Here is a 26,938-nt window from a genome sequence, read left to right as displayed (position 1 = left end):
GATCGATCATTTTCCGGCGTCGATTGTCTAGTCGTAAAGGGAATTTGACTCCCGTTGACGTGCTTCCTGGCGATCGCGTCTCTCCGCGAGTGAACGAAACAATACGAAAGAACACAAGTCACTGAGCGTCTGACAAATACTGGGATCGTGCATTGTGAACACGTTGCACGTATGATACACGTAAAGAAACTTCTTTGTTATTTAAGTGAATTGAGGAGATAATGTCCAAGTTAAATTTGAATTATTTTTCTTATATCTTTATGTACTTATATATTCTATATTTACCTGAAATATTTATAACAATCTATAAATCTCCCCAATAAAATTTTCGAATACAAACCATTTCATTTTTAAAATGCATTATTTGATTATACATGTTGATCCGATATACATATTCTCAATACAACATAAAATTTAGATTTGTTAATTTAACGGAACTTTGACGATGAAAATGAGCTTTACTGGTTTATGTTGCGGTAATTTTCATAGGCTGGAATGTAATTAGTTTAGTGTAACGAAAATTCGATCAAAATTTGTACTATAAATTTCCGGCTACACGTCAATATATTTCGCGTTTATACTGTGTAATTAATACTCTATGCAGCGTACTTTGACAATTTAATTCCGAAGCAACCGCTTTATCTGTTGCTAAGTTTACGAGCATGGCATCGTGTTGATAATATAATGCATGTGAATTTCATCGGTCAACTTTATCGTTCATGCAAATGTTATGGAGATTCTTGCTATTGCGTCCGATCGATCTGCACTTAAACGTATCTGACAAGAAGCATTCGAGTACAAGAATATCGAATAACGTTTGCTATGTAATTGTATACTTATTTTTCGTAATAATATTCGACATTCCAATTTCTCCTTTTAATTCTTTTACTTTAAAAAATTTTTTTGTTTCAATTTTACTTTTAAAAATAATTTTTAAAAATAGATAGACAAGTACAAAAATATTCAACGTAACAATTAATTTCGCCATATTATTTGGGTTTGATTTGGAAAAACTAAATTTTGCCACTTTTCCACGATTAATATAGCTTACTGGAATAAATTAATAAATTCACAATTCAGAAAAAACGTGGCATAGTCCACTTTCGCTCTCGATGTTTCATTTAAGGAGAGTGTAACTAAAAGTAAGTGGAGAAGTAAACAAGGGAAGAATTTCTTTCAAAGTGACTTTGTTCTACCAGAATTTTCTATTCACTTATATACGTACATGGATTTCTAATAACTCGTTAAAAGCAGTTGGGGGAAAAATGATCAATTTTATGGAAAACTGAAAATGTTTGTTGAAAAAAGTTCGAGTCGACCTAAATATGGTAAGTACTTTTAATAAGCTGTTGGGAATGTTCACGGATTAGTTTTGTAAAATTTTTTGAAGCGAATAAAAGTGCAAAAGGATACAAGACGATTTTGGATCTTATTCAGAGAAAATTCAGCTAATTTTTATTCTTTTTTTGTTTAGAATTATACTTTTTGAGGGAGTTTTAACGAAACTATTCTATCTCGTCTGTAAAACTCACGCAATTTTTATATATATGCGAGTATATTTTAATCTCAGATGTGTTTATAAACATTTGCAGCGTACTTATAATAAAATTAACTTTACTTTGTTAAACATTTCTGCTGCAAGAATGTATAAATTGGTGACGATAAATGTATTTAACGTTTTATACAGAGGATATTCCATCCTTGAAGGTCTTCCTTTTAGCTAAGTCAAAGAACAGCTATCGCTTCTATTACGACCACGATGTTAAACGACATTAACTTGATTACTCTGAATGGATAGCTCACAGTAATATGATTTTGTCATAAAATCTCTGAAGAAGAGAAAGTTCTTTCCAAACTGCTTCTTATTACCTCGGAATTGTCTTGTATAATATCTCATTGCTAACTATAGAATAAATAAAACGAGTTTATACGCGAATTCCATTATTTCAATAACAAAGCATTCGGAATATTTTATTAAAATTTCGATAAATAAAAGAACGTGAATATTTCATCAGAAGCACTTCGCTTTTCCTACATTTTTGTGTAGGAGATTTAATAATATAATCTCGAGGACGAACATGATAAACGTTTAATATCGTTGGAAACTTTTTCTGAAAGTAAAATATTAATAGAACTTTTAATAAAAGTCGGATCTGTTTCAAGTTCGAGCGTTAAATAGAGGGACATAATTTTAGAATATCTTATTTTTATTCTTCTATTAATCAGTATACTATATCTACTTGATATGAAATGAATAGATAGAAATGTAGCGGCACTCGACAGTAAACTTTCCAGCGGTTTCTGTCCCATGACCCGCTACACGAAGACCGTATCCTTCGGACAAGATGATTGCCAAACGTCGAAATATTTCTATAGCACATTTTCTATCTAGCCTAAGGACTCGCTGTAAACCTTAGGATTTCCCTAGCGAAGGTTCTTCAAATGAACAAATAGCCTTTGTTTTAGCATTTCCTAAAGTTATTACCTACTAAAGAAAGAAAGATACGAGACATATGGTTTTTCTCAGGTACGATGCTTCCCGCTAATAATTTTCTCTCGAGGGCGGTTAGCATCATTCCTTAACCGCCGACTTAAAGATCAAGCTATTAACAACAACGTCCATTTCCCTCACTTTCCTAACGAAGATTTCCCTCGACGAATCTGATGATCTCGTATCCTTAGACACATTCCATCATAGTTTTCCTCTGCAGCATGATCGTGATAGTCGAGAGTCTCCTGTCAGCAGTTGATAGTCCATAGCCGTTAGCCGAAAGTCGATAGTTGAAAAATCATTATCCGAACCTGAATCACTATCGTAACGCATCGCCTAGAAGTCTAACTTATAACCGCGAAGTCTAACTTATAACAGCTACTCGTTAATAAATATATTGTTAACCATATTCGAGGGATTCTTCAGCGCCTATCACGACCTATCCACCTCAGAAACAATAAAACGAAAAAGACAAAATATCGCGATATTTTAAATAACTTCATTCGTTCCTTATTTCCCTATGTGAGATTTGAGAACAGTGTTTGGTATACTGTAATTGTAACTGTCTGGTATACTATACAAGTTTGAATCGTTATTTAAGCATTTGCAACGAACATAAATACTGGTTAACAAACGCTTGAAATTTTGCAAAGGCGTGTTAGTATTTAGTATGATTGAGTCTATTCAGTTCGCAAGTTTCCAAGCATAAACTTGGTGGTTCTAAAGTTCAAAAGTTACAGAATTCAGAGCTGCACGACGAGATACGGGGTACGAATTTGCAAAATTTAAAAGGAGAATGCATTAAAAATTGTTTTTCTTCGTATCATTTCCTTTTCATTCCATTTTATTAAATTAGCATTTTTTAATTAGGCGTGTCCAATATGAAAGATATTCAAATAAAGGAATAATTATGAAACGTATTTCCTTGATTTACCATTTTACGAATATTCATTAATATTTCAATTACAAACTGTAGTGTTGTATAATAAATTCGTAATAAGTGGATGTTAATATCTTAAATCAATATTTTGCTACAAATATTACATTTTTGTCAAAAAATATGTAAATATGAACAATACATGCATTCCAATTATTTGATGAAATCATGTTACCGTGATATGTTCTTTCGAAAATGTCACATTTTAACTATAGATGTAATCCAATTGGTCAATGGAATTACATATCCTGTTGAGAATACATAATTAAATGTATAATTAAATATTCTGTTGAAAATATTATCCCTACGCTCGTTATCAATGTATTACTCGATGAAATTAACTATGCAATATAACAAGTCGAAATGTCATGTGTTGAAAACGTCATCATTCTACCACAGATATGTAGCCTAATTACTTGAAGTCAACTTACATGATAATAGATCCTATTCGAGAGTATTCAACTGCGGAAAAATGTGGCCTAGTTACTCAATAGAATTATATTTTACGATATGATATTTTGTTTTGAAAATACTATACGTCTGTTTGTACAATGAAATTAAATCGTTATAAAATACACATATATAATAACAGCAGGTAATACTTAAAAATAACGTATTAAATCCATCAAACCAGCGATTTATGTATAATTTTGCTTTGCTTTCTGTTAGCGCTACTATATAAAAATAATTTATTTCGTTTTTCAAAATTGTTCTCTAAAACATATTATTCATTTGCGTGTACCTATACCAAAAATAAACGAAAATTATACAAATTTGAAATTCTCCGTATTATTATATTTGTCTCTTTCACGCTCAGTGTATTACCGTAGTAAATCGTTATTAATCAACTAACCGACAAATATAATTGATGTTAGTGAGTCTTGGGTCAATTAGTGACCTTCCTTTATAAAAATATCAGAAAAAGTGTGTTTCTATTATTAATAATAAATTCTTTGTTCCCACAGCCTAAAAAATTTAGCTTCCAGAAGGCTTGAGAAGAAACGCTAATTCCAGATGTAATTAATTTCACTGGAATATTCTTAAATTCGTTTTAACTATACAAGATTATAACTGAAGTTACAACATGCTTGGGAATTTATTCTTCTCTTTACATATGCATTGCAGTTGAGATGAATGTATTTCTTTGACCCATTATTCTCTTATATTATTCTCTGGTGGACATTCGTCACGAGCACACCGGATCGTTCTGACAGAAATTCAGAGTTTCCTTGGTACGGTTTCATGGGCTGAGAAAAATGGCTCACCTAGGAGAAGCAGAATGCTGCCCGCTACGAGTAAAGCGAGTCTATGGTCGGTGGTCGTCGCACCCGGGGCAAGTTGGACTAGACCAACGACTAGCACCACTGCGCCTAACAATAGGCACACCACCACCGCGTGTAGCCCCGATATCTGTAAACGACAATGTCCTTGTTAAATCATTTGCCACGTCTAACGGTCATAGGAATCATCTGCTGGTGATTCCACGTGCAAGGTGTAAATTATTCATCATCCTGAAAGTGTTCCTCTCGAATGATTCCCTGTTACAGGATAATTCTGATGGTCTGTGTTGCTTTTCGCAATTAAAATGCTCTGTACGCTATTTCTTTTATATTTTAAGTTATACTACGGCTCATACAGCGGATCACGAAAGCATTTGAACACTTACAGAAACTTCTTACGAATATATTATAATATGCGTAATACAAAACACGTTATAACATATATTCAGTTTTTAAAATACGTTACCCTTTGTACAGTGGCTTGCGAAAGTATTTGAACGTATATAGAAATTGTTTATGAACACGTAGTGTACATATAACGTATAGTACAAACTATTTGAGAACTATGTTAGCAGAAACGAGTCTGAAAATGCATGTAGCATGTTGTTTTTGTTTGCGATTATTTACTGCAAACCTACGATTCGTGGACATTACCAAAGTATTTAAACGATCAATTATTCCTTATAGCAATGTCTAAGACCATTCATTAATCGTATTGTATATTATTGTTTTACTAAATGTACATTTGCAATAAGTGCGTCGTAAGCTCTATGTACATCTCCGAATTAATTATGCATTTTGCTAACACAATCATGATTTTACATTTTAATTCTTGTACTTGTTTCGTATTTTTTAAATATTTTAGTTGTGGTCATCTGTATTTGACTATGAGAATATGAACTCATATGGAGAAGCATAAGAAATTGTTAAACTGATGTAAAAATTGGAAAATTAGACGGATAACTGAAGTATGCAACGTTTCGTGACAGGTATAAAATAATCTTCTATTTCATTTAATTAATTCTATTAAAACAATACCATTTAATAATCTTAAATATTTTCAAGAATTTCAATAATTATTATTTCAAGGACATATCAAAATATTATAAGAAGATGATGAAAAAATTGGAAAATTAGATGCATGAATGATTTGTCTATGATATTATTTTTTCTATTACAAGGCTTTATTATGTTAATATTTTAGTCGTAAATATTTAGGTGTATAACGTAATCGGTAAATTTTGTGCAAGATTTTAATGGATAGTAGTAACTCTGTTGTTTCTTGAGCTTTCAATCCACTGTATTATGTAACTGACGTCGTGCATCTGGTAAGTCTATCAAAATCTATATATAATCTCTATCAAGGACTTTTTTAATTAATCTCCTAATCATACTTATATTGTCAATGCATACTATAATATTAATCTCAAGACGATTTTCGCTGTTCGATGCTTAATTTTTAATCTATTAATCTTAATTCTGTTCTAACAAAACATAGAACTCTTCCAAACCACAAAATCTATTTAGAACATTACTTAATCCACGCAGAGAACAAACTGTTCAGTTCTATCGAGATTAAATATATTTTTATTTTCGAAAAAATAAATACCAATTATCGATTTGCAGACATTTATGGAAAATTTATAAGCACAAAAATATACGCGTGTAATATCTAGAGAAAGATTCGTTCTATAACATTTAATGAATCATATAAATTTCTCTTTAGATTCAGAAATATTTGATTGGTCGTAAATATTACAGACTCGATCACCTTGATTTCTAAGCAATTTCTTTCAACATAAAAATTTCAGAAAATAGAATCGATCATTTTGATTCTTGAGTTTCAGTGATTCGAGTGTTCTGCCAAGTCGTTGAAATACGTATTATAAGAAGATATGCAAACCTATAAATGGCACACAGGCACACATAAATTCCACACAGTGAAATAACTCAAGAACATAGAAATCGAACGTTCGTGTTGTCATAAAGTGTATCCATGATGCGTAGCGTATGGTCAGTTGAGATCAATAAATAGTCACGTTAGCGCGACGATATCCATCTACATTGTGATGTACGTACGTACATATGTTCGTATGTTAAGCGAAAAATTACCTTGCCACAAAGATACAACTCGGGTAAAGGTTCCAGGTGATTGTTGTGGCCATGAGGACTGGGGGTAGGCGGTGAGCCTTGAGGCGGTGGCATCCATTGGCCCCCTAGGTAAAGCTGACTAGGACGTTTTAATCTTTTTTCCTGTCGTTTACGTTCGTGGCGAACTGCCACCGCAGGCATTGCACCGATCATCCTGCAAAACAGTCGGCGAACGTTAGTGATAATTAAAATATTATACATGCAAATAAGCTTTCCTTGAAATTTCGTAAATTTACCACTGTGTCTTTGTAATTCATAGATGAATTTTGAGAAAAGTTCGTTTCAATGATTTCAACTAGATTGTTAAGATCGCACGATAAGATTATGGTCAGTGGCTAGAAAAAGTGTTGATACATCGATGTATTTACTATAACATTTATATAATAATGAAGTCTTACATCCTTAGACGTTGCATAATTTGAAAAATTTGATATTACAGGAATGAAATCAGTATCAGATAGACACAAAAAAAAAAAAAACAGGCTACACAGAATCTGATAGACATTTTGGAAAACGAGGATATGTGTTTATATTATACTCTAGTTGTAAAAAGTAAAATAGAGTTGTAGGTGTGAAAACATATTAGATTTATATATTTAATAATTAACTAATGAACGATGGTATATGCTTAGAATTAAGTTAAGAACATTTATAAATTGTTGTAAAATATAATAATTTAAAATCTTGTAAAAGAATCCGGAAAAGTCTGCAATTGTTAAAAACTAAAATATCGTATAAATTCTTTTCCCTTTGGGATGAATCATCATTCTTGATCACTGGTCACTTTCATGTTTTGTTATTATAATAAAATTATCCTTTTCATAAACTGGCATTTAATATAAATTAACACAGTTCTAAATGAAAAAATAGTACCTTAAAAGTGTAAATTTAGTTTTAGCTGGTAAAAAATATAAAAATTATAAAAGTGATTATTGTAACAAATTGTTGGAGGGGTCAATTTACAATAAAAATTTCAAAGTAATTAAATTTTATTGTGTTATAATGGAAAAATCAATTTTCATGACATCGGTGCAACAGAATATTGTGCATTGTCACCTTTCGACCAATTATCCGTAACCTTGTCAACGGTTGATCATCATGTATATAAGGAACATCCGACTCGCGCGCAAGCTCATTTGCGCTTGAACCTTCCTAAAGTGAAGATCGGTAAGAAACCTTTGTTTACTTATTAACAACTTAATTTCGAATTTAAATACAACATTTAAATCGTTCATTTACAACATTTGAGCTATCAATTTATAACATTTAAATTATTAATCTTCAATATTTAAACTGTAATTCGGTTCGAGTGGCCCCGCGGGGGTGGACCTCACTGTTCAGTTGCTTGGCTCATTCAGGGCCTTGCCTTCGTAATCCTGTTCAGTGGCCCCTCCCCGGGTTCAACTTGTTCAGTTGCAGTGTGTTAAGTTGCCGGCCTATGTGATGGATCCACGGCTGGATCACCAGTGGATCACTGACATCAAACAACTATCTCTTTACGCAACCCCGTGGACAAATAACGTCAGAATTCGACATTCTTGCCAATAGCTTAAATGTTGAGATCGATGTGTAATGTTCAATAACTCATGGGAGGGTCTCGCGCGTAGTCACCTCCTCGTAGTGAGACCTGGTAATAGGCATCGTTTTCTAAAAATTAATCAGTTGATTACCACCAGTCCAGTTTGGGACACCAAAAGCCGCGAAAAGAAATTTGGATGATCTAGACTGGACTGCAACGTGAGACATCGTGGGACACCGTTGGATACCGTTGGACACCGTTGGATATGTCTTGACTCTCAAATCCATTCTGAGCCCATTCTGTACAATGATACTTATCTGACTTGGAACGAAATATAAAAATCGATTCTTCCTTTTCATTAAATCTTGCGGTTATTTTGTGCACTGGTGTGCGTCGCGCGAGTGCATTGATTCTTTCGAAAGATCGCGAAGGAACGAGTTCGCGCTGCGATATTTCTTTCATTGTCCTTATGTTCGGCTTCTTCTTATTTTTCCATTTTTAAGGGAAGATTATTGCGGTCATGTTAGAGTTTATAACTTTTTGATATATTTAAAAGTTTAGAGTCGCGAAAATAGGATGTTAAAGAATTTAGTACAATAACTCGAATGTCCCTTTTGCAAGATACCAAATTGTATATGCAATGTCAATAGCTTCGATTAAATAAATTATTGTTCTATTTCCGATATATGAAATCATTCTCTTATTTCAAACGAATTTTTAACGAATTATCTTATTGTTTCAAATTGAGTTATATCTCAAAAATTCACTTGCGGAATTCAATACAATTAACATCATAAACTTGCAACTTAGTAACAGTTTGATTCAAATACCTCGAAACAAGGTTTCGCGTGCGTTTGTCAAGTATTCTTTAAGTATATTTAGTGGCGATCTTTTGAATTCTTGCAAATATTTTTCAATATTTATAACTCGCGACTATGGTGTATTAGTGGAATGTATATTTCGTATTCTAGTAACGAAAATTCACAGTATACATTCTAATTGCGAACAATATAATTCTTGCAAACGATTGCATTGCATTCACGGTATTCGTAAACATTTGTTAGCTATCGAGAAATATCTCACAATTTTCAACTTATATTTTCATACTTGTTCCAATTTCTTAATAATAATTTTTAAGTATAAAGAAATAGTAGTATTTTCTAAATAAACGTTATGCAGGAAAAAGAAGAAAACTATCGAAACAACGTTTCGTTTCTTTTCCACCCCCCACCCCTGCCACTAAATTGCTTTATTTTCAGGGAATATTTGTGACCGCGCGCAATGCGGTTGTAGAGTCAGTGTTTGCTACGCAATAGCTTCTTTTCAATATTTTAAAATCACGATAGTTTTGATCATATTCGATCATACGCGAAAGTAATAAAATTTTATCAATCAAATTTGTACGCGATATTAGAGTACTTGTTCGTCTATCATAATTTAAGCGGTAACGTAGTCTTTTATTTTCCTTTTTTTATATATTTATTTTGTTGAATATTCGTTTTCGGTATTAGAGTCAGTGCCTCCCTCAAGAGGATAAAGCCTTCCACCACTGGACCTTACATGGTTTCCTGCTTTCTCCCTAATGATATTCGCTGGGATAGCGCAGCATCCATCGTAACGTCCTTTGTTTCTCCGCTTCGAACGGTAAGTCGCATGCATTTCTGTTCCTCCGGTCACCCAATCATGTCGTAGGATGAAAGGTCCGAATCGGCACGGGTGACTGGTTGTATTACGTAGAATTTCTTCCGAGCATAGTGACCGCGGGTATTTTTTATACCCGTGAGTAGTAACATTCTTTTTTGAAATTTATTAGTTTAGGATAGGTCTTCTTGCACATCGCGATTATAATGATTAGTTCTTCAATAATTAGGTTAAACATATATACTTGAGAGTATATTCGTGTTCTTTATAAATATGCATGTTAATATTCCGTATGAATATTTGCAAATGGCAAATATCTACACGAATATATCTGTACTACATAAATACACTAGATCTTAAGCAATGAATTGATCATGGCAATATTAAGTCACGTTCGTTTTTTTCACCAGCTAGAATTTATAATATGAGTTGAAATTCATTTTTTCCGTGTGAAATTTTACGTGCAAGAAGACACTTCGCGACAGGCAGATTTTTGAATCAAAGCAATAATTTTGAACACTGCTTCTGCAATTTCGAATATGTGTTTTGATAAAAAGATCGCCTGAGATTATTTCTTTCTTGGTAATATATTTAGAGTCATTTATTTCATTTGATCGAGTCTCAGTCTTTTTAATTAACGCTACCTTTTTAGCAATATTAAAATTTTGTTCTGATTTATTAAATTAAAAAGTAGAATTACTTGGTTACTATTAAATTAATAAAGTAGAGTTAATCAGAAACGAGGTAGTAAAATATAAAATCAAAGAACGTTAGGCCGTTAAATAAAAATTGCACAAACTAATCATCTTTTTAGATCAGGATTTTCAGGTCTAACCCTTTCCGTGCCCATTGTCAGGACCTCATTCACGTGCTCAGGTGCTACTTGAATGGGAGAAAGACATTGGGCACGATGGTCTAGAATTAAGTAATGTAATAATTTCTCAGCGACTGACGATGTGTTAGTGTATCGTGCACGACGTATTTTCCACATTATGTATGTGTGTTGTTAGGCCGTGGAATTGCGTCGCTTTTTCTCAGTCGTTAAAAATGTCCACTATTAAAAATGTCGAGACATATATCAATTCAGTTTACGTCTCGATACAATCACAATTTGTGATAATATCATCTACACGATTACGTGTAATCACAGTCATAATATTGCTACAATTGCAATTATAATTCCAAGTTTGCTTATATTTATTTTAATAATATAATTTCTTTAGACGTGTTTTGTCACGTTTTACGCAATGGTCACTAGCCTTCGTCAGTCGATTTCAGGAAAAAGGTACGTACCTTAGAGTGTGCATGTTTGCTAAGCTCGGGTGTCGGAGGCGTCCCGGGACGTCCTCTCTAGTATAGGACCTTTGCGCCCGAGCGTTTGCGTGAGAACCGTGGAGCGAGTGTGTTGGTGTGCCTGCTTTGCTATTTTTTAAATATAGCGCTAGGTAGGATAGGTAGTATACTTTCTGGTGTGTCTGTTAATTATAAGTAGGTAGGGCCGGGCAGGTTGGCACAGTCTCTGGTCGGGTAGGCGCGTTTTCGTGTGACCAACTTGTTTCTGGAAATCTGATTTGAAAAATCAGCGGTGAAACTGGCACGAGTAGAGCATGCTCTCGTCTCTGGTTTCGCCTGTCGATTTTTCGAATTTCGCGATCGCGGTCGCGAGTGGGCGAACAAACGTTTATCGCTCGAGCACGCACATGCGAGTGGGCAACGATCACCGCTGTGATCGTTGGTCAGTCCATGTGCACTTCAATCAGCTTCCGCGGTTTATATTTTTATTTTACCTTTATAAGTTTTTTTTTGTTTGCGATTTAGAAGTCTCGAGCTTAGATATAAGTTTCAGTGGGCATTGCGCCCGAAGAAAGAAGAGGCTATAAGCCGAAGAGGCCCGGCAAACTGTCACTCAAGAGGGCAACTACTAATGGGTACCCATCCTCTGGGTCATCCAGAGCATGGGAAGTCATTATTGTTACTACTTTGTCACTATGCTCGCTTTTAGTATTTTTAGTAGTAGTAGTAGTAGTAGTAGTGGTAGTAGTAGTTTTTGTTTCTTTGGCCGATGTATGTATCGGTCCATCGCCCCATTGGGCAAATCGCGATTTTTCTTATTAGTGTTGCGACAAATTAATTATGGATTGTATTAGAGTTGCAAAATAACATCGCGGATTTCTATTAGTGTCGCGAGAAAATGGTTACGGTTTGAATTAGAGTTGCGATAAAATGATAATCGCGTTTGCTTTAGAGTTGCGAATTACGATAGCGCGATTGTCTTTTGCAATTTTTATTATGAATTTTTAGAATTTCTTATAGAACTATACGTATCAGAATTTATCCTGTTTTCTATTGATTAAAATTAGATTGTAAAAATGTTAGTTCTCAATTAATTTTATAGTATTGCAAGTAGCAATATCGGAATATTTTTCATATAATAAAGAGTAATTTTTATTAAAGTCACTTTAAGAGTTAGCGTTGCGATACTGTTCCATCGCGAGTTCTACTAATTTTTCCCTTTAGCGTTGCGATAACTAATGATCGCGTTTTATTCAGTAGAGTTGCGTTCACAAACTGCCCAAACCCTCCGACTGCATTTGTCGGACACTGTTCCTGGATCACACGTACAGTTACAAGAGCTGTACAAGCGTGATCGTTCATCGGCAACCTCCTAAATGGTTGCACTGCGATCTCTCGCTATTAGTGTTGCCTATTGCTTAAATACGAGTGCGTAGATTTATATTTATTAGCGTTGCGTCTCAAATTTCGGGAATTTTCAGAATTTCCTTTTTTAAATGGTAGGTTAATTGAAACTGCAGATATAACGAAGCACTCTTCGCGTTTGATTTTGAAAATTTTCTGCTTCATAAATATTAATAGTAAGTTAGCGTTGCGAAACAAGAACATAACATTTATGCCATTTATTTATGACATTTAAACTATCACTCAACAGCATTTAAACTATTACTTTATAACATTTAAGTTATTAATTTATAACACTTAAGCTATTCATTTATAACATTTAAGCCATTAATTTATAACAATCAAACTCTTAATTAACGACCTTTAAACCATTACTTAAGAACAATTAAGGCATTAATTTGTAATATTTAAGCCATTACTTAATAACAGTTATACCATTAATTTATAACAGTCAAACAATTAATTAACAACTTCTAAACCATTAATTTATAACAATCCAACCAATAATTAACAACATTTAAGCAACTAATTAATAACAATTAAACTATTAATTTATAGCAATGGGAACATTAATTAACAACATTTAAAACATTAATTTATAACAATCAAACCATTCTTCAAGGAATCAATAGGTCTCTCGCTAATAGCCTAATAGATCTTTTGATAGATCTAACGAAGAAATACCTAACCGCGATTACAGCCAATTAGTTTGTATTATTTGCTACATAATTAATAACTGTATCACGTACATCGATGCAGGCGCTATTGAAGATAAAAGAGCCATTTTATGTTACAACTATAACGAGTAAATTTAATCGTTTAACTTGAGAGGAATTAAAAAGGTACCTGACTTTTAAATAAGCATTAAATAAGAATTTTAAATATCGGACACAGTGATGTAGGTGTTATTCAAGAAAAAAGAACATTTTATTTTGTAATTAGCACGAGTAAATGAACCAATATCGATGATATAATATAATGTTTAATTTGAATTTTATCTGTCTGATTATTTAATACCTTAACTTATTTCACAGTAATGTCATCGATTGCCGTTAGGCTTTTTGTTCCTCTTTGTTCAAACTAATTGATAATCGAAAACTAGGGTCAAAGAAGTGTGCAATTAGTCTTAGCTTGTAGAAACTATTAAAATGATAAAAATTGATATCGTATTAAATTGTCGAAGGCGCCAATTTACGATAAATATTAAGAAATTGTTCAATGTGATTTTGTTATAACGGAAAAACCGCCTTTTGCTATGTCAAAAGATCGTTACCGTTTGATTGACATCTCGACACTTTGTCAAGGTATATAAGGAACACGGAAATCGCGCGCGAGCTCTTTTGCGCCTGAACTGCCGGAGAGTGAACATCGAAGAAGAACTTAAATATAAGGTAAATAAACAAAAAATAGTAACAATAACATTGAACTAGTAATTTATGACGTCTAAACCGTTAATTTACAACACTTAAGCTATTAATTTATAACATTTAAACTATTAATTTATAACATTTAAGCTATTAATTTATAACATTTAAGCTATTAATTTATAACACATAAACTATTAATTTACAACATTTAAGCTATTAATTTACAACATTTAAACTATTAATTTATATCATCTGAGTCATTAATTTACAACATTTAAGCTATTAATTTATAACATTTAAGCTATTAATTTCTAACATTTAAACTATTAATTTCTAACATTTAAACTATTAATTTACAACATTTAAGCTATTAATTTATAACATTTAAGCTATTAATTTACAATATTTAAGCTATTAATTTACAACATTTAAGCCATTAATCTAAAACAATTACTCCATGAATTCTTAACAATTACACCAAAAATTTATAACCATATCCTCCCATTAATTCAAAGCTATTATGCTCTTAATTTATAACAGTTGTACCATTAATTGGAAGTAACTCTGATTCATTGATTTAAATGAATACCATCAATTTGTTGTGAGTAAATTAATGATTTATTTTGTTTTATTTAATATTTACGAAATCTTTCAAGTCCCTGAAATGCTATTGTATTTCTATATAGTATTATCTTTTAATTTTAAATTCTAAAGTATTTAATTTCTCATTTCACTATTTCATATAAAACCAGTAGTAACGCAGAGTGTACCTATTGAGTGTCTATGGATGGAATGTAATTTTCCACGACTGCTCAAAACCAAGGAAACAGCACCGTATTCGTGGAATGAAGGAAGCAAGTGCAATTTAATCGAAGGCAGGGACAACTCACCATTCATCCCTACACACTACAATTGGTACCTTGCATGGTTTCGTTTCTTCGATGGTAAGTTCAATATTTAAGTATGATTATGCAGATCTACGTACTACAGCCATTCTAATTAATAAATTTCAATACACGCTACTTCTTTGTTATAAAATAATTTTACATCTCTGCTTCCAATGCTTAAAAACTCTTTATGTAAATGGGACCCGAGCGTAGTTACCTCCTCGTGGTGGGTCCCGGTAATTGGTATCGTTTTCCAAATAATAATACACCAACTACTATTTTAAATATTAGTATTATTATTTGAAAAACGATATCAAGCTAAAAACTACTTGAATATAGTCTGGTCTTGATCATCCAAAATAGTTTTGGTGATCTAGACTGGACTAAGACCCCCCCGCGGGGGCACCGTGGGACATCGTGGGACCCCGTGGGACACCATGGGACACCGTGGGATGCGTGCGTTTTAGCTTTAATTAATCATAAGATAGATACCTATGTTATGTGCATTGTAAGCTCATTCCGTACAAAGATACTTATCCATCTTGGAACGAAAAATATAAATCTCGTCTCTCTTGATCCCCTCACTTACCACATTGAAAAAATTGTTCCCGCGATTTATCGGTTCACGATCACTCAGTTCTTTCAAACTGCCGCGCGGCGTACTCGCTCGCGCGTATTCCGGGTACGTGTGGGTCAACGTGCACTGGACAACTCTTTGGATTCGCTGGTCGCCCAAGAACACCTCTAGTCTTGGTGACTACTCGACGACTGCTCGTCGTTTGCCTCGAATCGCGGGCGTTGTCATCACGCTGGTGATATCTGTGAATCTGTTGACGATTGAGTCGCAGGTCCGCAATCCTGTCCGATTGGTACTTCGGTACTTGGACAGGGGCCTGCATTTAATGTCCTCCGTAATCCTGTTCGAACTCGCGGGGGTGGACCCCACTGTTCAGTTGGGGCCTTGCCTTTGTAATCCTGTTCAGCGGTCCCTCCCCGGGTTCAACTGTTCAGTTGGAGTGTGCTAAATTGCAGGCCCATTTGCTGGACACTGGTATCATCGGTAAGTGCCATCGACCGTGATAAAATCCAAACGACGTGACAGGAATCGAGCGAAGGTCAATGTTTGAGCTTCCACTGAATCTTAGGGTTATCTGGTGCACGGGGGTACATCACGTAGGTTTGTTAGTTCTTTCGAGAGATCGCGATTACGTTGGTTCGGGGCGAGCCGCGATTTTTCTTTCATCGTCTGATTGTTGAGGCTCCTTTTCTATAGTAGCCTCATTTCTTTTCTTTCGTTCCAAGTTAGACAAATGTATCTTTGATACGGAATGTTGCCGATAGGGTTGCGAATTATTGTACGATGTTTGTACCGATCGATGTAATCGTTGTGTGTGAGATACATGTTGCGTCGTGTGGGAGATAGATATTGCATCGTGTAAGCTTTGTTTTACGTTTGTAAAGATTCGTGTAATTGCTGCGTAGGAGATAGGTGTTTCGCGGTTAGGCTACGAAATAACTATCTCTTTACGCAGGCCCATGATGGAGTAGAGTCAGAACTCGACATTCTTGCCAATAGGTTGAATGTCGAGACCGATGCATAATGTTAAATAACTCATGGGCGGGTCTCGTGCGTAGTCACCTCCTCGTGGTGAGACCTGGTAATTGGCATCGCTTTCCAAATATTAATCAGTTGATTAATCTTTGGAAAACGATACCAAGCTAAGAACTACGCACCAGTCCAGTTCGGGTCACCAAAAGCCGCGAAAAGAATTTTGGATGATCTAGACTGGACTGCAACGTGGGACATCGTTGGACATCGTTGGACATCGTTGGACATCGTTGGACATCGTTGGACATCGTTGGACATCGTTGGACACCGTTGGACACCGTTGGACACCGCTGGACACCGTTGGACACCGTTGGACACCGTTGGACACCGTTGGACACCGTTGGACACCGTTGGACACCGTTGGACACCGTTGGACACCGTTGGACACCGTTGGACACCGTTGGACACCGTTGGGCACCGTTGGATATGTCTTGATTCTCAAATCCATTCTGAGCCCATTCTGTACAATGATACTTATCTGACTTGGAATGAAATATAAAAATCGATTATGCTTTGCCACTGAGTCTTGCGATTATTTTGTGCACGGGAGTGCGTCGCGCGAGTCCATTGATTCTTTCGAAAGATCGCGAACGAACGAGTTCGCGCCGCGATTTGTCTTTTATTGTCTATTTGTCCGGGCTTCTTTTTATTTTCTCATTTTTAAGGGAAGATTATTGTGGTGATGTTAGAGAATGTTAAACACTTTAGCACAATGACTCGAATGTTCCTTTCGCAAGACGCGACTTTGTATATGCTGTGTCAATAGCTTCGATTAAATAAATTATCGTTCTATTTCCCATTTATGAAATCATTCTCTTATTTCAAAAGAATTTTTAAGGAATTATCTTATTGTTTCAAATTGAGTTATATCTCAATAATTCACTTATGGAATTCAATTTCTTTTGTTGTATTATGTGAATTTGCTAGAGTTAACGTCATAAACTTGCAACTTAGTAACAGTTAGATTCAAATACCTCGATACAAGGTTTCGCGCGCGTTTATCGAGTATTCTTTAAGTATATTTAGTGAACTTTTGAATTCTTGCAAATATTTTTCAATATTTATAACTCGCGACTATAGTGTATTTTAATGGAATGTATATTTCGTATTCTAATAACGAAAATTCATAGTATATATTCTAATTGCGAACAGTATAATTCTTGCAAACGATTGCATTGCATTCGCGGTATCCGTAAGCATTTGTTAGCTATCGAGAAACATCTCACAATTTTCAACTTACATTTTCATACTTGTTCCACTTTCTTAATAATAATTTTTAAGTATAAAGAAATAGCAGTATTTTCTAAATAAACGTTCTATAGGAAAAAGAAGAAAATTGTCGTAACGACGTTTCGCTTCTTTTCCACCCCCCCCCCCGCCCTTCCTTAAACAGCTTTATTTTCAGGGAACATTTGTGACCGCGCGCAATGCGGTTGTAGAGTCAGTGTTTGTTACGCAACAGTTTCTTTTCAATATTTTAAAATCACGATAGTTTTGATTAAATTCGATCGAATAATCACACGCGAAAGTAATAAAATTTTATCAATCAAATTTGTACGCGATAATAGAATTCTTGTTCGCCGATTATAATTTAAGCGGTCGCGGTAACGTAGTCTTTTATTTTTCTTTCTTTATATATTTATTTTGTTGAATATTCGTTTTCGGTATTAGAGTCAGTGCCACCCTCAAGAGGATAAAGCCTCTCCAGGAGCTCAAGAATGTAAGTAGTTTTATATATTGTATTTCAATTTGTTCTATTTAGTATATTTTGTTTGAAATATTGTTAATTATAAAATAAAAATGATTGATAATTCAGAAAGCTGTAAATGTCCTTTTTAATTGAAATAAAGTCTTAAAGTCTTAGCATTAAAGTACAATAAAACTATCTGATACGTATGAATGTTTTATTCTCAAATTTTTATATCAGAATTCCAATTTACATACTTATTAGAGTTTAGTCTTTATTATTGCTAAAGTTTCGAGTTTGTTATTATGTATTAACGATATTAATGATATCTTATGTTTTGTTATAGACATATCACTGCTTCAACTAGTTCACCTTCTTTGGGAATCTTTTAACAGTGGCTCAAAAGCCAAGAATGTAAGTATCTTTACATATCGTATTTCTATTATATCTATTCTGTATATTTTTCTTTGATCACTATCGATTAAAAAATACAATTTGATTAAAAATTGTGGAGGTTAGCATCTTCTGAGGTTATTCTTTTATTAAAATAAAATAAGTGCTAAAGTCTTAATACCGAATTACGAAACAAATGACTAACATATTTCAGAAATCATTAAATTCTTAATTTTTAGATTTTCAACTTTCATATTATAGTTTCGGTTTTTATACTTATCAAAGTTTATTAGATTTTCAAGCTTTATTATTACTAAAGTTACTACAGTTAATAAACCTTCATTTTTCATTATCTCCAACTTTTCAAACAATCAGCGATCACTCATCGTCTTTTATTCTGTAACAGATCTTTCGCAACCCCCATTGCTACCATTGGACCTTACACGGTACCTGCTTGATGTTAGTCTCCCTGATGATATTCGCTAGGATAGCGCAGCATCCATGTTACGTCCTCTGTTTCTCCGCATCGAACGGTGAGTCGCATGCGTTTCTGTTCCTCCGGTCACTCAATCATGTCGTAGGATGAAAGGTCCGAATCGGCACGGGTGACCGGTTGTATTACGTAGAATTTTTTGCGAGCATAGTGACCGCGGGTATTTTTTATACCCGTGAGTAGTAACATTCTTTTTCAAATTTATTAGTTTAGGATAGGTCTTCTTGCACATCGCGATTATAATAATTAGTTTTTTAATAGTTAGGTTAAACATATACATTTCCGAATATATTCGTGTTATTTATAAATATGCATGTTAATATTCCGTATGAATATTTGCAAATATATCTACACGAATATACCTGTATGACGTACTCTACTTGATCTTAAGCAATGAATTGATCGTGACAATATTAAGTCATGTTCGTTTATTTCACTTTGACTAGAATTTAAAATATGAGTTAAAATTCATTTTTTCCCGTACAATAATGTTTGAAATTTTACGTGCAAGAAGACACTTCGCGACAGGCAGATTTTTGAATCAAAGCAATAATTTTGAACACTGCTTCTGCAATTTCGAATATGTGCTTTGATAAAAAGATCGCCTGAGATTATTTCTTTCTTGGTAATATATTTAGAGTCATTTATTTCATTTGATCGAGTCTCAGTCTTTTTAATTAACGCTACCTTTTTAGCAATATTAAAATTTTGTTCTGATTTATTAAATTAAAAAGTAGAGTTACTTAGTTACTACTAAATTAATAAAGTAGAGTTAATCAGAAACGAGGTAGTAAAATATAAAATCAAAGAACGTTAGGCCGTTAAATAAAAATTGCACGAACTAATCATCTTTTTAGATCAGGATTTTCAGATTTAACCCTTTCCGTGCCCATTGTCAGGACCTCATTCACGTGCTCAGGTGCTACTTGAATGGGAGAAAGACATTGGGCACGATGATCTAGAATTAAGTGATGTAATAATTTTTCAGCGACTGACGACGCGTTAGTGTATCGTGCACGACGTATTTTCCACATTGTGTATGTGTGTTGTTAGGCCGTGGAATTGCGTCGCTTTTTCTCATTCGTTAAAAATGTCCACTATTAAAAATGTCGAGACATATATCGATTCAGTTTACGTCTCGATACAATCACAATTTGTGATAATATCATCCACACGATTAAGTGTAATCACAGTCTTAATATTGCTATCAATTGCAATTATAATTCCAAGTTTGCTTATATTTATTTTAAAAATATAATTTCTTTAGACGTGAATTATCACGTTTTACGCGATGGTCACTAGCCTTCGTCAGTCGATTTCAGTAAAAAGGTACGTACCTTAGAGTGTGCATGTTTGCTAAGCTCGGGTGTCGGAGGCGTCCCGGGACGTCCTCTCTAGTGTAGGACCTTTGCGCCCGAGCGTTTGCGTGAGAACCGTGGAGCGAGTGTGTTGGTGTGCCTGCTTTGCTATTTTTTAAATATAGCGCTAGGTAGGATAGGTAGTATACTTTCTGGTGTGTCTGTTAATTATAAGTAGGTAGGGCCGGACAGGTTGGCACAGTCTCTGGTCGGGTAGGCGCATTTTCGTGTGACCAACCTGTTTCTGGAAATTGATTTGAAAAATCGACGGTGAAACTGGCACGAGTAGAGCATGCTCTCGTCTCTGGTTTTGTCTGTCGATTTTTCGAATTTCGCGGTCGCGGTCGCGAGTGGGCGAACGAACGTTTATCGCTCGAGCACGCACGTACGAGTGGGCAACGATCACCGCTGTGATCGTTGGTCAGTCCATGTGCATTTCAATCAGCTTCCGCGGTTTATATTTTTATTTTACCTTTATAAGTTTTTTTTTTGTTTGCGATTTAGAAGTCTCGAGCTTAGATATAAGTTTCAGTGGGCATTGCGCCCGAAGAAAGAAGAGGCTATAAGCCGAAGAGGCCCGGCAAACTGCCACTCAAGAGGGCAACTACTAATGGCTCCCCATCCTCTGGGTCATCCAGAGCATGGGAAGTCATTATTGTTACTACTTTGTCACTATGCTCGCTTTTAGTATTTATAGTAGTAGTAGTAGTAGTAGTAGTCTTTGCTTTTTGGCCGATGTATATATCGGTCCATCGTTCCATTGGGCAAATCGCGATTTTTCTTATTAGTGTCGCGACTGATTAACTACGGGTTGAATTAGAGTTGCGGCATAACATCGCGGATTTTTATTAGTGTGGCGAGAAAATGATTACGGTTTGAATTAGAGTTGCGATAAAATGATAATCGCGTTTGCTTTAGAGTTGCGAATTACGATAGCGCGATTGTCTTTTGCAATTTTTATTATGAATTTTTAGAATTTCTTATAGAAATTATACGTATCAAAATTTATTCTGTCTTCTATTTTTTTAAATTAGATTATATAAATGTTAATTTTTAATTAATTTTATAGTATTGCGAATACCAATACCAGAATATTTGAAGTAACTTTTTCATATAGTAAATAGTAAGTTTCATTGAATTCACTGTAAAAATTAGCGTTGCGATATTATTCCATCGCGATTTCTACTAATTTTTCCCTTTAGCGTTGCGATAATGAATGATCGCGTTTTATCAAGTAGAGTTGCGTTTACAAAATGCCCAAACCCTCCGACTGCATTTGTCGGACATTGTTCCTGGATCACACGATACAGCTACAAGAGCTGTACAATTGTGATCGTTCGTCGGCAACCTCCTAAATGGTTGCACTGCGATATATCGGCCCTCCATTCGCGATTTTTCTTATTAGTGTCGCGACAGATTAATTACGAGTTGAATTAGAGTTGCGAAACAACATCGCGGATTTCTATTAGTGTCGCGAGAAAATGGTTACGGTTTGAATTAGAGTTGCGATAAAATGATAATCGCGTTTGCTTTAGAGTTGCGAATTACGATAGCGCGATTGTCTTTTGCAATTTTTATTATGAATTTTTAGAATTGCTTATAGAACTATACGTATGAGAATTTATTCTGTTTTCTATTGATTAAAATTAGATTGTAAAAATGTTAGTTCTCAATTAATTTTATAGTATTGCAAGTAGCAATACCAGAATATTTTTCATATAATAAATAGTAATTTTTATTAAATTCACTGTAAGAGTTAGCGTTGCGATACTGTTCCATCGCGAGTTCTACTAATTTTTTCCTTTAGCGTTGCGATAACGAATGATCGCGTTTTATTAAGTAGAGTTGCGTTTACAAAATACCCAAACCCTCCGACTGCATTTGTCGGACATTGTTCCTGGATCACACGTACAGCTGCAAGAGCTGTACAAGCGTGATCGTTCATCGGCAACCTCTTAAATGGTTGCACTTCGATCTCTTGCTATTAGTGTTGCGTATTGCTTAAATACGAGTGCATAAATTTATATTTATTAGCGTTGCGTATCAAATTTCGGGAATCTTCGGAATTTTTTTTTTTTTTTTTTAATGGTAGATTTATTTATATTGCAGACATAATGAAGCACTCGTCGCGTTTTATTTTGAGAATTTTCTGTTTCATAAATATTAATAGTAAATTAGCATTGCGAAACAAGAATATTCCGTTCCACTCACGGTTTGTTGATCGGGTTTATATAGAGTGGAAAACGATCGAATCTTTGTAGCCCTTCTGGCTACTGCTTTGTTTTTTTTTCAGCGCCCCTTATCAATGCGCCCCTTATTAGTACGTTTATTACTGAAAGTACTGCTAAAAGACTTATTCCTGTATCAGCGTTAACGTTACCATATTTGTTAAAATACAGTACTTTATTACGAATGTAATATATATATATATATATACATGTATGAAATTGTGAACGATTTCATGCGTAACAAAGTATTATAATGAAATATCTTAATATTGCTACGAAGGCTTGAAATATTTTAAAAAATTTAATTCATTGCTATTAGAATTAATGCTGATGATTGTTCGTTCTTAGAACCATAACTTTTAGAATCCTTTCGGCCGCGATATTTTCAATCTTTTAACAGTAACATATGAGTAACAGTAGTTTTATAAATATTCGAATTTCATTTGCATGAAACAAAAGTTCATTCGCGATCATCGTCATGTCTGTAGCAAAAATTCTGCAAAATATGATTTATGCGCATATCTTTCGGTTCACTATGTTGCAAGTCACTATGTTGTTGTAGGAAGTAACAGATACCGTTAAAAGTTAAAAGACAAAGCAAGTGGTTTTATAATAATCGGATTTTCTCTCATCTTAGTTATTTTAAATGAAATGTTCAAGTTTTAATTCAGTTTAAATTCAATTATTTAAAATTCTTGTTCTCGACGTAACCCTACTTTCGATTAAAAAGATACAAATGATTCTCTACATTTGCTAAAATTTAATCAATAGTAATTTGATCTATAATTGACCATTATTAGTAGTTTATTTTTCATATATTTCATATATCTCATTTTAGAGATGCCTGTTTCTTTTATATATCAAATTCAGTAAATGTTTCAGATTTATTAATTTACAGAAAATACATTTTAGTTACACATTTCAACATTTCATAGCATATTAAATATATATGCTAGAGGCCCAAATGTTTTTTCTTTCATAGTCTGATTGTTCTTGTTATCACATTATTAAGAGAAGTATATTACGGTACCGTCAGAGTTTATAACTTTCGATATCTTCAAAAGTTTAGTACAACGAGTTGTATGTCCCTTTTGCAAGACTCTAAATTGTATATGTATAGTATCGGTATTTTCATTTTCCTTCTCTCGATCCAAGTTAGACAAATGTATCTTTGTTACCGAATGCTGCCAGTATGGTTGCGAATTATTGTACAATATTTGTACTGATCGATGTAATAACTTTCGCAGATTAATCAGTTGATTAATTTTTGGGAAACGATTACATCGATCAGCACAAACATTGTACAATAATTCGATACCAACCTAAGAACTACGCTAATACAGTGCAGTTTGGATCGCCAAAAGCCACGGAGAGAATATTGGGTAATCTAAACTGGACTGCACCGTGGGACACCGTCAGACACCGTTAGACACCGTTGGACACCGTTAGACACCGTTGGACACCGTTGGACATCGTTGGACATCGTTGGACATCGTTGGACATCGTTGGACATCGTTGGACATCGTTGGACATCGTTGGATAGCGTTGGACAACGTTGGACAGCGTTGGACACCGTCGGCCTAGTGTGGGTCACCAAAAGCCGCGAAAAGAATTTTGGATGATCTAGACTGGACTGCAACGTGGGACACCGTCGGTCCAGTGTGGTTCTCCAAAAGCCACGAAAAGAATTTTGGATGATCTAGACTGGACTGCAACGCGGGACGTCGTGAAACACCTTTGAACACCGTGGGACAACGTTGGACACCGTTGGACATCGTTGGATAGCGTTGGACAACGTTGGACAGCGTTGGACAACGTTGGACAGCGTTGGACAGCGTTGGACACCGTGGGGCACCGTCGGTCTAGTGTGGGTCACCAAAAGCCGCGAAAAGAATTTTGGATGATCTAGACTGGACTGCAACGCGGGACATCGTGAAACATCTTTGGACACCGTGGGACAACGTTGGACAGCGTGGGACAACGTTGGACACCGTCGGTCCAGTGTGGATCTCCAAAAGCCGCGAAAAGAATTTTGGATGATCTAGACTGGACTGCAACGCGAGACATCGTGAAACACCTTTGGACACCGTGGGACAACGTTGGACAGCGTTGGACACCGTCGGTCTAGTGTGGGTCACCAAAAGCCGCGAAAAGAATTTTGGATGATCTAGACTGGACTGCAACGCGAGACATCGTGAAACACCTTTGGACAACGTTGGACACCGTGGGACAGCGTTGGACACCGTGGGACAGCGTTGAGCACCGTGGGACAGCGTTGGACACCGTGGGACAGCGTTGGACACCGTGGGACAGCGTTGGAGATCGTTGGACAGCGTTGGAGATCGTTGGACAGCGTTGGAGATCGTTGGACACCGTCGGTCCAGTGTGGGTCACCAAAAGCCGCGAAAAGAATTTTGGATGATCTAGACTGGACTGCAACGCGGGACATCGTGAAACATCTGTGGACACCGTTGGACAACGTTGGACACCGTGGGACAGCGTTGAGCACCGTTGGACAACGTTGGACACCGTGGGACAGCGTTGAGCACCGTGGGGCAGCGTTGGACACCGTGGGACAGCGTTGGACACCGTGGGACAGCGTTGGACATCGTTGGACAGCGTTGGACATCGTTGGACACCGTCGGTCCAGTGTGGGTCACCAAAAGCCGCGAAAAGAATTTTGGATGATCTAGACTGGACTGCAACGCGGGACATCGTGAAACACCTTTGGACACCGTGGGATAACGTTGGACACCGTGGGATAACGTTGGACACCGTGGGACAACGTTGGACACCGTGGGACAACGTTGGACACCGTGGGACAGCGTTGGACATCGTGGGACATCGCTGGACATCGTTGGACAACGTTGGACATCGTTGGACAACGTTGGACATCGTTGGACAACGTTGGACATCGTTGGACAACGTTGGACGTCGTTGGACATCGTTGGACAACGTTGGACATCGTTGGACAACGTTGATCACCGTGGGACAACGTTGGACTCCGCGGGACAACGTTGGACATCGTGGAACAACGTTGGACATCGTGGGACAGCTACCGGGGGACACCGTGGGATGCGTGCGTTTTAGCCTTAATTAATCATAAGATAGATACCTATGTTATGTGCATTGTAAGCTCATTCCGTACAAAGATACTTATCCATCTTGGAACGAAAAATATAAATCTCGTCTCTCTTGATTCCCTCGCTTAACACATTGAAAAAATTGTTCCCGCGATTTATCGGTTCACGATCACTCAGTTCTTTCAAACTGCCGCGCGGCGTACTCGCTCGCGCGTATTCCGGGTACGTGTGGGTCAATGTGCACTGGACAACTCTTTGGATTCGCTGGTCGCCCAAGAACACCTCTAGTCTTGGTGACTACTCGACGACTGCTCGTCGTTTGCCTCGAATCGCGGGCGTTGTCATCACGCTGGTGATACCTGTGAATCTGTTGACGATTGAGTCACAGGTCCGGAATCCTGCCCGATTGGTACTTCGGTACTTGGACAGGGGACCTGCATTTAATGTCCTCCGTAATTCTGTTCGAACTCGCGGGGGTGGACCCCACTGTTCAGTTGGGGCCTTGCCTTTGTAATCCTGTTCAGCGGTCCCTCCCCGGGTTCAACTGTTCAGTTGGAGTGTGTTAAATTGCAGGCCCATTTGCTGGACACTGGTATGATCGGTAAGTGCCATCGACCGTGATAAGATCCAAACGACGCGACAGGAATCGAGCGAAGGTCAATGCTTGCGCTTCCACTGAATCTTAGGGTTATCTGGTGCACGGGGGTACGTCACGTAGGTTTGTTAGTTCTTTCGAGAGATCGCGATTACGTTGGTTCGGGGCGAGCCGCGATTTTTCTTTCATCGTCTGATTGTTGAGGCTCCTTTTCTATAGTAGCCTCATTTCTTTTCTTTCGTTCCAAGTTAGACAAACGTATCTTTGATACGGAATGTTGCCGATAGGGTTGCGAATTATTGTACGATGTTTGTACCGATCGATGTAATCGTTGTGTGTGAGATACATGTTGCGTCGTGTGGGAGATAGATATTGCGTCGTGTAAGCTTTGTTTTACGTTTGTAAAGATTCGTGTAACTGCTGCGTAGGAGATAGGTGTTTCGCGGTTAGGCTACGAAATTACTATCTCTTTACGCAGGCCCATGATTGAGTAGAGTCAGAACTCGACATTCTTGCCAATAG

The 26,938-nt window shown here is 35.9% G+C and overlaps 1 protein-coding gene and 2 long non-coding RNA genes across 7 annotated transcripts in view; 1 reads left to right on the top strand and 2 right to left on the bottom strand.

Annotated features, from left to right (window-relative positions):
- The window catches only part of LOC139998196 (uncharacterized), a 110,877-nt gene that overhangs the window by 2,839 nt on the left and 81,100 nt on the right, over window positions 1-26,938 (bottom strand). For all 4 annotated transcript variants that reach the window (XM_072022555.1, XM_072022554.1, XM_072022556.1 and 1 more), the window contains 2 exons: window positions 6,821-7,013; window positions 4,694-4,838 (listed from right to left, as the gene is read on the bottom strand). In XM_072022555.1, the coding sequence (XP_071878656.1) occupies window positions 4,694-4,838; window positions 6,821-7,012 (337 nt within the window). In that variant the 5' untranslated portion in view covers window position 7,013. The remainder of the gene's footprint in view (window positions 1-4,693; window positions 4,839-6,820; window positions 7,014-26,938) is intronic.
- Window positions 8,563-24,435, top strand: LOC139996155 (uncharacterized). Its single transcript, XR_011802152.1, has 3 exons — window positions 8,563-8,626; window positions 16,713-16,798; window positions 24,323-24,435. It is a non-coding gene; the product is annotated as an uncharacterized lncRNA (long non-coding RNA).
- LOC139996148 (uncharacterized) lies at window positions 24,363-25,476 on the bottom strand. 2 transcript variants are annotated; one of them, XR_011802149.1, is made up of 6 exons: window positions 25,378-25,476; window positions 25,112-25,197; window positions 24,856-24,941; window positions 24,730-24,815; window positions 24,594-24,679; window positions 24,363-24,473 (listed from the first exon to the last, which is right to left on the bottom strand). It is a non-coding gene; the product is annotated as an uncharacterized lncRNA (long non-coding RNA). The 2 variants fall into 2 exon arrangements; XR_011802150.1 differs by lacking the exon at window positions 24,856-24,941 and having other exon boundaries at window positions 25,378-25,473.

This window comes from Bombus fervidus, chromosome 2, assembly GCF_041682495.2.
Source record: "Bombus fervidus isolate BK054 chromosome 2, iyBomFerv1, whole genome shotgun sequence".
Lineage (NCBI taxonomy): Eukaryota > Metazoa > Arthropoda > Insecta > Hymenoptera > Apidae > Bombus > Bombus fervidus.
The sequence above is the reverse complement of the archived record's forward strand: the minus strand, read 5'-3'. Positions and strand labels throughout refer to the sequence as shown.